The sequence below is a fragment of the Gloeophyllum trabeum genome, assembly GCF_000344685.1.
Source record: "Gloeophyllum trabeum ATCC 11539 unplaced genomic scaffold GLOTRscaffold_00001, whole genome shotgun sequence".
Classification (NCBI taxonomy): Eukaryota; Fungi; Basidiomycota; class Agaricomycetes; order Gloeophyllales; family Gloeophyllaceae; genus Gloeophyllum; species Gloeophyllum trabeum.
The window spans coordinates 1323363-1336936 of record NW_006920410.1 but is presented as its reverse complement, the minus strand read 5'-3'; the positions used below and the strand labels follow the sequence as shown (position 1 = coordinate 1336936).

Sequence of the window (13574 nt, the reverse complement as noted above, 5' to 3'; positions counted from 1 at the left end):
GGAGAGAAGGTGAGTGAATTACTCCGACAAAAATGTGTCTCGGTGACGAATGAAGACGTTAGAGAGCGGCATTTTTCGCCGTTAGGATCTTCCTTGCCGTCATCTCCTCATTATGCGAGACCCAGTTCTACAGGACCGTCGTGGAGAAGGTGAACCGGAAAGTTGGTCGATACCTGTTCTTCTTATTGCTCTTCAGCACTGGGATGTGGAATGCTTCAATAGGTACGAGCCCGCCCTTCACCAGTCCCGTCCCATCCTCATCACCGATATATAGCTTTCCTACCATCATCCTTTGCTATGTATGCTAGCATGCTTGCATTTTCGTACGCTATGGAGCCCGCCAGCACGAAGAGCAAGCAGCGCACACTTTATGCTACCCTCTGTTTCGCTGCTGGAGCTATCGTTGGCTGGCCTTTCGCGCTGGCCCTTTCGCTGCCTTTCGTGGTCGAGGAACTGTTCGTTTTCAGCGGTGACCGTGTTCCGGCAGACATGTACCAAACATGGCTTAAGCGAAGATGGTCGAACTTCGCTAGTGCAGTGGCTACCTCGGCACTCTTATTCGTGCGTCCTACATTCTCTGAGGTTATAATCCATTGCTAACTTGGTTTTAGGTCCCGGTTGTGGCCATCGACAGTCTTGCTTACGGACGCCTGACCCTTGTACCTTGGAACATTATCCGATACAATATTTTCGGCGGCTCCATCCGTGGTCCTGAATTGTATGGCACGGAACCGTGGACTTTCTACTTCAGAAATCTGCTTCTGAATTTCAACGTCGCAGTCCCTCTCGCCTATGCCGTCTTACCTGCGTTGGCGATTACGTATGTCGCAGATCGTAGGCGGTTGGGTTCTTATACGCCATCTCTCGAGCAGAGCTCCCCTTTCACGGTCCTTGCGCTAAGACTGGCACCCTTGTACGTTTGGACAGCTATCCTCACCCTCCAGCCGCATAAAGAAGAAAGATTTATGTTCCCGGGTTATCCACTCATATGCTTCAACGCCGCGGTCGCTCTTTATCTCATCCGAGGCTGGATAGAGGTTGCATTTATTAAGGTCACAGGTTCACCTTATCGGGTAAGGTTGACCGTCAATCCTTTAGCACTTTCATGCGCTGACCTAAGTTCGAAGGCGTCCACGACGTCCATATTCCGGACCTTCACCTCATCAGTGGTGTTCGCCGCGATCATACTTTCGCTCTCCCGGACAGTGGCTCTCTATCAATACTATCACGCTCCCATATCCGTCACATATCAACTGCAGGGGCAGGAGCTCCCGCGTTTGCTGAATGTCACTGGCTTCTTACCGCCAAGACCCGCAGATGTCAAGGAAGAGGAGCTCCCTCGGATCGACCTGTCGCCTATAAAGGAGTTCGGTTTGCGATTATGTCTGGGCAAGGAGTGGCATCGCTTCCCTAGCCACTTCCACGTACCCGATGGGGTGAGAGTGGATTTCGTCAAGAGCGAGTTCGACGGGTTGCTGCCGGGACACTTCCCTCCTAGCGGTCGGTCGGGTCTCTGGCTTAGGGAAGGCACCAGATTGGTCCCGGAAGGGTTGAACGACCTGAACAAAGAAGAACACTCGCACTACGTCAGTAGTTTCTATATGTGACTGGTGTGCACAAGGCACTGACTTGATCGTTTTCCTTAGACTCCGTTGCATACGTGCGATTACCTTATCGACTTGGACTTCCCCGAACACCCCTCGGAAGCACCCCACGAGCCTCGATATGCAGTTGACGAACTTGCCTGGGAGCGGATACACTGTGCACCGTTCCTAGATGCGAAGCATTCGCCTGTGCTCTCGCGTGCGCTGTGGTTCCCCGGTGAGAAGTGGCGAAGCCAGAATTCGTTCGGGGACTACTGCTTGCTAAGGAACAAGTATTCCGTGCGGAGGAAGGAGCAGGAGATGTTGAAAGCTGCCCAGGCTGGGGCGTAGAGGGTATCATCTAATCTTTCTCAAAATGTTCGGCTTTTACAGTCTTAGAGTAATGGCTTAATGCACGGTTCCTCATCTATGAATCAGTATCTGTGACATGATCGAGTGTGCAGTCGCTCATACTTGCTTCAAGCAAGTGCCATGCGTGTCGGTGTTCAACTTTCAACGTTCACTTGTGATTCAGAATGTGGCTAAGGCTTCCCAGATGTCGGAAATTCGGAAACTGCCTTCCAAGGGACCGGCGTTACCACGGCCTTGCCAGCCAATGGCAACGACCTTCCCACGCATGTCCCTATATGGCAAGCGAGGGACATGGCTCAGATGGCTATCGTTGCATGGCAAGGCACCCATGGCCGGTACTTTCACTATAGGCACCAGTTTTCTCGCTTTCTTCATCGTTTCTGTCTTGCTCTTTGTCTCCTTGATATTGTATATTACTTATATTACTTATATATTTGTTCCTATGCAGACATGGAACATGGGGAGTGGAAAGTCCTCGACCACTATTACAATATATTATACTAAGTATCAAACTTAGTATCAGCTCTGGCGGAGCGGTTATTGCGTCTGTTTACTACATAGGTACTATTTCATCCAGTATTTGAAAGGGTCCAGGTTCGAATCCTCATGTGCACACTTCTGAAAACAGCATTCCATTTTTGGTTATGCCATACACGACAGGTCCTCAGACTAGCCGCTGATATCCCCGTGCTGCCGCCCGGCAAGACCGTGGCAATGCCGTTGTAAGGTCCATGGCAAGGTCCATGGTAAGGTTTACTGATGTTTCGTAAGGCGGTCCGCCCTTGCCGCATTGGGAAGCCTTGCAAGGCCTCGTAAGGCGATTTGGAAATTTCCGACATTGCCGCATTGGGAAGCCTTGCAAGGCCTCGTAAGGCGATTTGGAAATTTCCGACAGAGGCTTCCTGAACGACCACTGCCAGGACCCCTGATAATCAGTATCGAGGCTTTATTTTAGATGCCCAAAATTCAGCGTCTTTGTCCGCGCCAAATTTCCCGATTTTACGCCCTTTTGTCCGCGAAAAATCAGGTGCCAGCTCGATTTGCCTTCCATATTTGGGAATTGCGGCGTGGGTAACGCTCAAATCTTCCCGCGCTCGGCGTATGCCGAGAAATCCTGCCCAAAATGGGCAGGTGATGTCCGCGGGAAAAATAAGGGTTGGCCGCTGGGCTCCCAAAATCGGTCGCTTTGTCCGCGAAAAGTCAGGCCTGAGGGGTCTCAGATGGCCAACTTTTGTCCGCGTTTCCACAAAGCCTCGATACTGATAATCACTGCCGCTGCGACGTTGCCGGTGTTCTGCAGCTGCACTCCCTCTCACATTTGTATTTCTACCTAAGTCGTTCTCTTCATGTCTCTGCGTTCTCTCTCCCCGATTAGTGTCTTCGACCTACTTGATACCTTGTCTCCGCCGTCTCCGGCTTTGAGTCCTGGATCCTCTCAAGTCTTTGGTACCTGGAGTTCTGGCGAAATACCGATCTACCTGCAGTTGGCTTCCGGAAGTTCCAAGCATTCTCTGGAGCCTGTACTGCTGACGAATTGCAGCGATGAGACCTCTTCAAGCGCTAGTGTCTATTCCTCCGTTTCCGCGGGTACTTTTGGCCCTTCGCCTGCTCGCAAACGAGAGAATGACTTTGGTCCTGCGGCGAATGCTCAAGATGTTTCGTTTCCCTTGGGACTTGGGTTAACGGACGAGAGCAGCTATCCCGTACTACCGAATGAGAGGCCAGCTGAAGTTCGACGCCTCCATGATGCTGAAGGACGACGCGCTCCCTCAGCTGCCACGGTTCATACTGCAGTCATTGAGAATGAAGGACCGCTGCCAGACCTAGCACGCGCCTATTTAATTCCTCGGAGTCCTTCCAGGATCACCACTTTCCCCAGAGTCACTCTCACAAAGACAGGGACTGACAGAAGCGTTTCCCGTTCGCTCTTCAAGCCCTTCTGACCTTCTGAGTTCCTTCTCCAGTCTATCTACAGTCTTGTTTGCGCCGCCTTCGCCAGGTTGCCATCAATATGATACCCCGAGTCTCTCACCTATGGACACTCCGACTATTCAACGAGGCCTAACTCAGACTTCGAAAACCTCGCAATCTGCGAATAATGCCCTTCACGGTCTTCTGCCCCGCAGACTTGCTGATAGTGTTTCCTTCTCCCGCTGGCGGACACAGACGGCGCCTTCTATCTCTGGGCCATGGCTCGCGAGTTCGGCTTCCTCGACAACGTCGATATCAGATGTTAATTCCTGCCCCTCAAGTCCCAACTATAGCTGTCAATCTTACTGTAGCTCGCTGCGGTCTTCTCATTCTGCTTCCTCTTATGATTCATATTCGACCGCCTCTTCCATGTCGAGTGGTACCTCTAAAAGTTTATCCCTTCGGCGAGGCTTCTCATACCTGCAGCATATCCTTATCGATATCTGGATTGACCAAGAAGGGTTTCGTTCCGTACGGCCTGTCTTCCGGCTCAAGGGATATTCTAGGGCAACACCTCATCCGGGTAGCCGGAATGCCATGTCGTCATCTAACTATGCTAGCGATGAGATCGACCCCCGCACCGCAAGGGCAGACTTCCTACCGTCAAAGCGAGAAATCTTTACATTTCATCACTCCGCCCTGGATAGTCCTCCCGTTCTGCGGCGTCTGACCGTCAACGGGGACGAGTCTCGGGATTACATCTCCCGGCAAGCTTCGCTAGTCATCAAGGCCAATGGCGTATACGTCGTGCATGGAACGGAGACTCGTCGGAACAGGAGGGCGAAAGGACTTCAGAGCAACGTGACATTTACCTGGGTTTTTGAATATTTCGTGGAAGATCGGAGAGCCGAAGCAACAGGGAAGATTATGTGCGGCGAGAAAGTGTTCACTCCTCTACGGTTCTCTTGTTCGCCAGGTCTTTTGCTTCCATCGTCCGGTCACAAGATCAGTGTCATACAGGTCTTGAGGAAGAACGTCGCCACCAAGCTTACGGCGGAGAAGCTGGAACCTCCTAAGATTCCTTTGCAGCTCTGGTGGTCCCAATATCCTAGGTCCAGTTGTGAAGACGAGAACGGCGGGATCTCTGGCGGCAACGTCCACCCGGCTGAACCTATGTCAAGCGCATCAGACGGCTACCCCTGCACCAAACCACCTTTTCCTGACAGCGCCGTGGAGAGCGAAACGCAACCAAAGGCTCTAAGACGGCTGCGCGCCGCCTCAGTAGGGGAACCTAGCTTGACGATGTTTGAGGGGAGACGTCACAGCCTCCAACTCGACCATTCACGAGCATATCAGGGGTTACTTGCTCGTCCTGTCCAGCCACCGGAGTTGAATACTTTGGCGCCTACAACGCATGAATTCTCGGGACTGACTGTGCCTCTTCGCAGGTCAGGAGGAGTGAGAAATCGGCCCAGTACGAGGGGTTAGGTGAACTATGGCCATGTGTGATCTGGGGGGGTACTAGGACGATCTTCGGCCTTGAGTGTACATCTACAAAAAACTCTTCATGTATGTATCTCGGTATGTAACAGTCTATGCGACCTTGGATTTCACCCGGGATTTCCCCCGATGGAAGTGTGAAGGCCGGCTTCGATCGGGAAGAATCATGGCATAATGCGCGTGAAACTCGCACTGCACACGTCGACCTCGCTGTTTACACCTAACTCTACGCAAAACAGCTACTGTAGTCTTAGTCTGTGATTGAAAGCCTCATTCGATCCCCGGAACGATGTCTATTACCCACATAACATCTGTACCTCAGCTCAATGGCATCCTCTCGAAATCGAAGGACAAGCTTTCTGTCAGTATGTCCACTCTTCACTGCACTTCGTGGTCAGCCCGCTCTGACAATCGGGTATAGGTCATTGATTTCCATGCGACATGGTATGTGGATTTGTTGCCGCGGCGGGCGTAGAGGAAACTCAGTCGAGCAAGGTGTGGACCCTGCCATGCAATAGCACCCACATTCGAGGCGCTGTCGAAGCAATACAAGAATGTGAACTTCTTGAAGTGCGACGTGGACGCTGCGAAGGACGTGGCTAGTTTATATCGCGTCGGCGCAATGTGAGGACCTCATTCACTTGTCGACCCTAGCCTTGACTAAACACGCATGGATGACTTGCCTCATGGAAGGCCTACATTTATCTTCTTGAAGGGAGAGACCAAGGTGGATGAAGTGCGAGGGGCAAACCGAGTGTATGTCCCTGCTCATTGGTATATCTTGCCATCGTCTCACTGACAATGTTCACAAGAGGGTTGGAGAGCGCAGTCCGCCGACATGCCTCATCGTCGGGTTCAGCATCCGCGTTCTCGGGCAAAGGTCAGACGTTAGGCGGTTCGACTCCGAAACCGGATGTAGGCGATGCCATTGCCGGAGTGAAGAATTTGGACCCTCAAGTTAAGGTCCTCCTCGCTCTGCTGGGAGCCTATCTACTTTTCTGGTACTTGAGTTAGGAGGTCCGCCCCGAGCACGTATGTCAATATAGTGCACATTCTGCTGTCGTATAGCATACATGAGGACAGGCGTGTAATGCTAGGGTTAGTCATCATGCTTGTATTAGAAGTTGTCTTCGGAAAATCGAAAGGTGGGCAATTACCTGAGCTCCCAAGGAATGAGCTGTAACGGCAGATAGCAACACCATCAACACTAATATGGAGGAGTCCGTTGCAACTCGATTGCAAGCAAAACCACCCACACCGGTCGCAAGCATGGTCGTGCTAGCTCCCTGAGAAAAATCCGCACCGCAGTCTGGTTTACATCGGTGGGGATTTTTCACATGTGCATACGCGCTAGACTACAACAGAACACCACATTACAGGTAGCTCTGCAAAATGATGTTGGTCCGCTGTTCCCGGCGAAAGTCTCGCTTACACGTCACCCCTCAATGCGGAAAGCTGTGAACTTGCTGAACAACCCCTCGCATTGAGGGTCAACGTGAGAGGGAGACTCCCTTCGGGAACCGCAGAATAACAGCATTTGACGGGAGTTGCCCAAAGGTTGAGGCGGCTGGACACGTATTCTGCTTGATTATGGTTACCCTCCTTTGCAAAATGAGCTTTGAGTAACAAAGGTGAACAGCAAATTGACTGACGAGGAGCCCATCCCATATTGTAGTACGCTTGCTTTGCAGCCTCTTCCTTGGCTAGCTGCTTGCTGGTTCCTGTTCCATGACCTTTCTCAATACCGTCAACTATAACGCGTGATCAGTACGGTCTGTTTTCAACGACGGGCATGAAAGGGCAAGCATGCCTATGCATCTGACACTCCAGCTGCCCGCATGTGCAGGGCCGACAAACTCGGCGGGGTACTCCACCTGATGTCGGCGCTGTGCAGCGGTTTGATTGAAAATAGGTAAGAAGGCGACAGATGGTTGAGCAGGTGCAAGGGGATTTGGTTGGGCAGGCAATGGAGGTGGCGGCATAGCAGGAGGTGGGGGGAAATGTAAGGGAGACTCGGCTGGTTCTACTTTCGGCTGAAAATGAGACTCGGAGTCTACTGACATGCTGCGACCCCCGGGAGGCTGTCCCCAACCTAAGGCGAAGAAGGCTTGCTGTGCCGCCATTTCCTTTGCAACTTGTTTACTTTGACCAGATCCATGACCTCGGTCAACACCATTGACTATCAAACTGTCAGTCATATAGTAACTAGCTGTCAGATCTACCATGAGCATACCGCGACATGTTACAGTCCATGAACCTGCATGAGGAGGGCCGACGAACGTAGCGGGATACTCGACGGCGAGTCGGCGCTGGTTTGCCGTCTGATTAAATAGCTGTAGATAGGACATTGTCGGCTGCTGGGAGGGAGGAAGAGGCGGTGGTGCCATAACGGGAGGAGGAGGAGACATATTCATGGCAATGGGATCAGTTCGTTGTCGTTTGGCGGCAGGGGCGTTGGAGCTCTGATCCGACTCGAGCTCTATGACGGGAGGAGGTTCGGACTCTGGATCCACGAGTTTGGTGATCCAATTCTGCACGACACGAAGTCCACTCGTGACGAACACAGCACCTACGTACGAATTGAAGAGGTGGCGCACTTCCTAATAGAACATCAGTGAAGACCGGAGGGATCCTCAACGACGACGGTACCTTGGGCGTGCGAAGACTCGGAAAGGCATCTGGAGTACATCGGAGCTTTTCTCTAAGGCGGTATAGTGTGATCCAACCCTCTATCTTGTCGTCCGACAGAGCCTCCTTCGTCTGCTTCTGTGTGTGGCATAAGAGCAAGTTGGGAATGGTCGGAACACTAGCGGCTTACTTCAATCTCTTCCGCCTCGAGCATAGGTCTCTTGTTGAAGAGGGCATAGCAGACAGCCATTTCAAGGACTTTCGCGCCCAGTTCCGCCAGTCGGTCACTGTCACCCACTTCCTCATTACGAGGAGCACCTTCGAAGCGCAACGACTTGTGGGTGAAGACCTCCAGGATAATATCGCCAGTAAGTTTCGGAAGAGCGGGTATATTGGCCATGGAAGAGGAGACTGCTATCGAGCGCTTGGGGGCAAAGCTCTGGCCACCCCTCATCTTCGGAGGCAGGTTGGACCACGTGCTGGCCTCTGCGGCTTCTGCGGCTGAGTCAGTGAATGCAGTCCTCACAGCAGTAACGGGTGCAGAGCACTCACCAGGAGACGACATGCTGTCCGACACAGCTGCAAAGCCAACGCGAAACCCGTGCGCGGATGTTTGGGTAAAAGAAACACTATGCCAGCAATTTCCGCCCATAAGCGGAGCAGCGGTCACATGTTCAAGCGTGACTTCACGCGTCTACAGCCTTTGTCCACGACCGCCACACATCCTCGGGGCGGCCGCCAGCTTACTCGCAGTTCGTACTCTCTCGCTGGACACTACGGCTGTCTCTGCTGTGGAACTTTCCTCTGGACAGCTGATGCTCTTCTGCATGTCTGACGACGCGCCGTGAAATCATCTTACCATGACTTCCACTGCACCACCCTTGATTCCAGAGAGATATCTGGACTTCCCTACCCAAAGACTGTACTTTCTAAGCCTTGGTTTGCTGTGCCAGGTGCGAGTGTTTTAGGGCTCTGAACCCCGTCGCGATGCAGAATTGCATTTCTTACTCATTTGTGTTGTAGGCTGTTAAACTGTTCGATGCTCTGCAATATAATTTTTCACCGCAAGATGCATCTAGCGCGTCATACTGTCGAAAATGGCTCTTGGTGGATACGCTCTACTTTATGGCCTTATCGCAACTGCGCATTCCTCGCCTCAATTACAGCAGAGCTGTCACTGCGTTGCAAATCCTGACTGCTGGCTTCCTTGACGGAGTACTATTCGGGGGAATCAATGTCAATGTCGCAGGGGGTATTCTTCCTCAACTTGGGCTCCTCAGTATGTCACGATATCATAAGGTTGCTACTTCGATGAATTCCTATGTTGTCTTCTAGGTCGCCAACAGCTTCCCACTACCCCGACAACATACACATTCTCCGACCTCGTATCCACATTGAGTCTCGGGTTGATATCCTGGGGATCTCAGTATGACAGCCATCTGCTCGGTCAACATACAGTACGCATGTCTCCGATCAGCACAGCTCGCCTTAATCCAGACGGTCAAATGTTTTGCCTGGATGGGCCAGGTCACATAGCCTTTGTACCTGTCCTACTCAACAACACCAGTCCAATCGCTTTGCAGTACTCCCTCACACCGCTGGGCGTTCCTTTCGAAACGCTTGAGAAAGTGCCATCATATAATCTGACTGTCAAGGACCTTAATACCATGGAACGTAAATACCGGGAGGATAGTGCAGCTCGCGCCGCTGTCCCTCGGAAAGAAAATTACGACTCGGATGATTACGACGAATATGATGACGCAGAAGACGACGAAAGCGGCCAATTACTCAAATCCAGGCTCCAGAGGACTCAGTCCCTGGTTCACATCGCCATAGACAAGCCTGGTGTCGTTCGCCTCCACCGAGTACTTGATCAGGCGAAAGTAGATGCTCGTGTGCTGTATGCCCCGGAGGTGGTCGTGGCGCCCTGTCCACGGGTGGAATTCACAGATGACATTATTTCCCGTCGCGGGAGCGACATACGGTGCGCGGGCGAAGATAGAGACATCAATTTCGAGATTGGCCTGTACGGCGTGCCGCCGTTGAGCTTGAGGTGGTATAGGGACGTCAACGGCAAAAGAGAGCATTTCATGGTGGAAGGCATCGAAGGCGGCCACAATGATGACGCGCCTCAGGCCCGCGGTGACCCGAGGCACAAGCGGACTACGGATTCACCTCAAGAGTTGAAGGTTCCGCTGACTGCGTCCTTGGATAGTTTAGGCACGCACGTATACGTGCTTGAGAGTGTTGCAGACGGCGTCGGGAACCTCATCCAAACTAGTTCCCAAGCGTTGGTTTCACAGCAAGGTCGAAAGGGGAGTGTTGGTCCCGATTCGCGCGTGTCTGCAGCACCTGCCTTGAACACGAAGACAACGCGGGTTGTGCAAGTCTTGCAACGGCCCGCAGTATCTTTCATGCATTGCGGACCCGGAAGACCTGCTTCTCTACTCATTGGCTCGGAGTTTCCATTGACTGTCTCAGCCAAGGAAGCGGATGCGGCGGATTCGCCATGGGAGATCAAAATGAAATACCTGCCGTCTCCAGTTGAGGAGAGTGGGCAAGGCGGCAGAAGGAACAAGCCTTGGACCCGTACTCTTCGCACCCAGGATGACAGGAAGGACCTCACATTCCAGGCGAATGCGCCTGGCGAATACTCTATCGTCTCCGTCAAAGGCAAGTATTGCGACGGTGATATACTAAGCCCGGACATTTGCAAGGTAGTTGAATTGCCACGGCCGTCTGCGGATATTGAATGGAGGCGAATACATGAATGGTACTTACACCCTAGAATGCAGACTGAACATAGGCTAACGCACTTATTCTCTTCGGGCTATAGCTCCGGCGACACAGGCGTTGCCGCTTCTCTGATCCTTCACGGCACTCCTCCTTTCCAAGTGTACTATCGTATGCAGCGCGACAAAGAACCGCCTCGTGACATGCACACGGCGTTCTATGGTTCCAGAGGCGAGCTCACGCTGCAGCCCGACCGCAGTGGGCATTACGTTTTCAGTTTCCTGCAGCTCAGCGATGCGAATTACAAGAGAATTGACCTTAAGGGGCCTAGCATCGACCAAGTTGTGCATCCTTTATCGTCCGCCGACTTCGTGCAGAATGGACAACCCGGCCGGGGTAAGACGATTATCAACACTTGCTCTGGTGACACTGTCGATGTGGATGTGGAACTCAGGGTGCGCATCGTGGCTTCTGCTGTGTGTGACTTTGACCAATTGGAGTACGCTTAGGGCACTGGGCCTTGGAATCTGGATGTCCAAGTTGTTTCTCCAAGGGGTACAGAAACCATAAAGGTCACCGATATCCGGGAATCTCGAAGAACCATAAGGGTACCAATTCCGAAAGCTATTGATAAGGAAGGAGGTAGCTTCGAAATTGACTTGGGTATGTGAACACCCTGGCGACTGCAATGAAACAAATGGTTGATGTCCCTTCTCTCAGCGAGTATCGAAGATAAGTACAAGTGCAAGCGCACGCTCTCCGTTCAAGGTGTGTCGGTCAACGTCCGGAGAGTTAAAGTCAGTGCAAAAATTTTCTCTGTTCACGGCACTATATTTACGCAATGTGCCAGCCCGTCGCGAGATTCTATGGCAAACAGGGGAAACGGAATATCACAGTACTGGAAAACGAGACTGCTCATTTGCCGCTGCGCCTTACGGGCGATGGTGTAAGTCGCCAGTTTTCTATTAATACCATACATAACGTACTGAAGTAGCGATAGCCTTGGCGTCTCAAATATCGCCGCCGTGAAGAGCCGCAGAACCTGATGACTGCGACGTTGAAAAACCCCAATGATCAGTTGAATGTAACCAATAGAGGTTTATACGAGCTTCTCGAGGTAATTTAGCTCCACTGCTAGTAGTACTGAGAGACTAACGCCACACCGAATATAAGGTCGTTGACTCACAATGTCCGGGAACCGTTGTCGAGGAAGAAGCTACATATCGTGTCGATTGGATACCACGACCATTCGCCAGGCTTGCTCCTGAGACGGAAGCTGTTTATGAGCCATACAATAACTCATATATCCTACCTTCTGTATGCGAGGGCATAGACGATCACGTCGATCTAGACCTAATTGGTAAGAGACTATTCAGACCTGCCATGCCTGTTCAAGACTAAGCTTGGCTGTAGGACGGCCTCCTTTCCAACTGACGTACAATGTTGCAAAGAACAGCGAGACTGGTGCCATGACACTCCTCGAGCAACCGACATTCAGCAGTATCCAACACCGTACAAGATTCCAACTGCGTACCGGTATTGCCGGGCGGATGTACTACGAAGTCAAGCAAATCGGAGATACCGCGTACCCCCTGTCTAAAAACATGCATGTCGCGATACCCCGTGCTCAGCGTTTACTCTTCGAGCAGGAGGTGATGATGCGTCCTTTGGCTCAATTCCAGAGCTCATCCAGAATGACCTACTGTCTCTACGACTCTTTCGTTCCTCACGACGAATTCTCCACGGACGGGTTCATCATCCTAGACGGCACGCCGCCCTTCCACGTCAAATTGTCAATCAAGAATCTGGCTGCGAGCGAAACGCACACGGAGACGGTAGATCTCACGGAGCGCTCGTGGAAGATCAATTTCCCCACTTACACCTTCAAGTCTATTGGTCCTCATCTTGTGACGATCGAGTCCGTCTCGGATGCAAATCGCTGCGAACAGGCTGTCGTGGAGCCGTCTCTAAGGTCCATATGGGTGGATGTTGCAGAAAGTGCGGCCATCATTCCTTTCGACCGACGAGAATATTTCTGCGTTGGAGAGACATCACGATTCACGCTCGAGGGGACCCCTCCCTGGACCATCGGGTACGCATATGTTCTGTACATGATGCCCTGCAGCTTATGCTTTGCACTCGCACAGATATCGTGTCAACGGTAAAAGCTACACTCAGGACGCCCGAGTGTCTCCGTTCTCCATCATCCAGCAGCAACCTGGAGAATTTTCCATCACCTCAGTGGCACACCAGAACAAAATGTGCAAGACTACCGTGTCAGATCTACGATATACGGTTCATCCACTGCCATCAGCTCAAGTCGGGCACGGCAAGAGAATCTTCCAGGATATCCATGAAGGTACGTAAATGGCTCTTGGTCGACGGTCGTTGCCTAATCACTGGTATCTTTCCAGGCGACCAAGCTGAAATCCTCTTCACCCTTGTGGGCGAGCCGCCATTCACGTTCACTTATCAGCGAGCGGAGCCCCCTGCAAAGAAAGGCGGAAAGCCTGGCAAGGTCCTCGAGACGCATACCGTGTCGGGCGTCACAAGCAAAGAATATTCTGTCTTTTCTGCTTTGGAGGGTACGTTGCCTGTGCCTCTCCAACGTGCGAATCTAATCCTTGCCCAGGTACCTGGACGGTCACATTCATCTCGGATAAATATTGCCGGTATCCTCCAGCGCAGGTCGACAAGACCGTGGAGAAAGTCGGCAGATAAAAGCATGTTCGTCCTCACTTGCGAGAGGCGGGAGCACAGAAGTCACGTATGCTTCGACACTTATGCCATATAATGCATCTTGTAGCTTTAGACGATTTCCCACTAATCATACTGCTATCTCACTGG

General features: G+C 52.0%; 5 protein-coding genes across 5 annotated transcripts in view; 4 read left to right on the top strand and 1 right to left on the bottom strand.

The window, feature by feature from the left end:
* GLOTRDRAFT_135064 (uncharacterized protein) overlaps window positions 1-2029 on the top strand; it is a 4232-nt gene extending 2203 nt beyond the window's left edge. Inside the window, exons 6-8 of the mRNA XM_007862593.1 lie at window positions 612-1073; window positions 1128-1586; window positions 1647-2029. Coding sequence (XP_007860784.1) covers window positions 612-1073; window positions 1128-1586; window positions 1647-1934 — 1209 coding nt within the window. The 3' untranslated portion in view covers window positions 1935-2029. The remainder of the gene's footprint in view (window positions 1-611; window positions 1074-1127; window positions 1587-1646) is intronic.
* A 2266-nt stretch (window positions 2030-4295) lies between these two features.
* Window positions 4296-4631, top strand: GLOTRDRAFT_30337 (uncharacterized protein; the record flags this gene model as incomplete). Its single annotated transcript, XM_007862003.1, has 1 exon — window positions 4296-4631. A coding segment is annotated over one exon (336 nt), but the record flags the coding sequence as incomplete, so codon positions are not given.
* Window positions 4632-5562: 931 nt separating this feature from the next.
* Window positions 5563-6532, top strand: GLOTRDRAFT_113020 (thioredoxin-domain-containing protein). The gene is made up of 5 exons (XM_007862592.1): window positions 5563-5727; window positions 5788-5810; window positions 5862-5990; window positions 6060-6122; window positions 6179-6532. Exons 1-5 carry the CDS (start codon window positions 5656-5658, stop codon window positions 6378-6380), a joined length of 489 nt encoding a protein of 162 aa, XP_007860783.1. The 5' UTR covers window positions 5563-5655; the 3' UTR covers window positions 6381-6532.
* GLOTRDRAFT_67917 (uncharacterized protein) lies at window positions 6444-8464 on the bottom strand. Its single transcript, XM_007862591.1, has 7 exons — window positions 8185-8464; window positions 8016-8132; window positions 7600-7966; window positions 7177-7545; window positions 7019-7117; window positions 6524-6968; window positions 6444-6459 (listed from the first exon to the last, which is right to left on the bottom strand). The coding sequence occupies exons 1-6, from the start codon at window positions 8446-8448 to the stop codon at window positions 6961-6963; spliced, it is 1224 nt and encodes a 407-aa protein (XP_007860782.1). The 5' UTR covers window positions 8449-8464; the 3' UTR covers window positions 6444-6459; window positions 6524-6960.
* Window positions 8465-8854: 390 nt separating this feature from the next.
* Window positions 8855-13448, top strand: GLOTRDRAFT_102151 (uncharacterized protein; the record flags this gene model as incomplete). Its single annotated transcript, XM_007863388.1, has 13 exons — window positions 8855-8947; window positions 9018-9246; window positions 9330-10767; window positions 10831-11182; window positions 11237-11390; window positions 11448-11524; window positions 11578-11673; window positions 11728-11844; window positions 11901-12087; window positions 12141-12819; window positions 12875-13086; window positions 13142-13312; window positions 13360-13448. 13 exons carry the CDS (start codon window positions 8855-8857, stop codon window positions 13446-13448), a joined length of 3894 nt encoding a protein of 1297 aa, XP_007861579.1.
* Window positions 13449-13574: the final 126 nt, after the last annotated feature.

Coding starts and splice junctions, on each gene's coding strand:
- GLOTRDRAFT_113020 (XM_007862592.1), top strand. CDS start 5,656: ATGTCTATTACCCACATAACATCTGTACCTCAGCTCAATGGCATCCTC. Junction 5,728..5,787: donor AATCGAAGGACAAGCTTTCT/GTCAGTATGTCC, acceptor AATCGGGTATAG/GTCATTGATTTCCATGCGAC. Junction 5,811..5,861: donor ATTGATTTCCATGCGACATG/GTATGTGGATTT, acceptor CAGTCGAGCAAG/GTGTGGACCCTGCCATGCAA.
- GLOTRDRAFT_67917 (XM_007862591.1), bottom strand. CDS start 8,448: ATGAGGGGTGGCCAGAGCTTTGCCCCCAAGCGCTCGATAGCAGTCTCC. Junction 8,133..8,184: donor TCGAGGCGGAAGAGATTGAA/GTAAGCCGCTAG, acceptor TGCCACACACAG/AAGCAGACGAAGGAGGCTCT. Junction 7,546..7,599: donor ATGGACTGTAACATGTCGCG/GTATGCTCATGG, acceptor ACAGTTTGATAG/TCAATGGTGTTGACCGAGGT.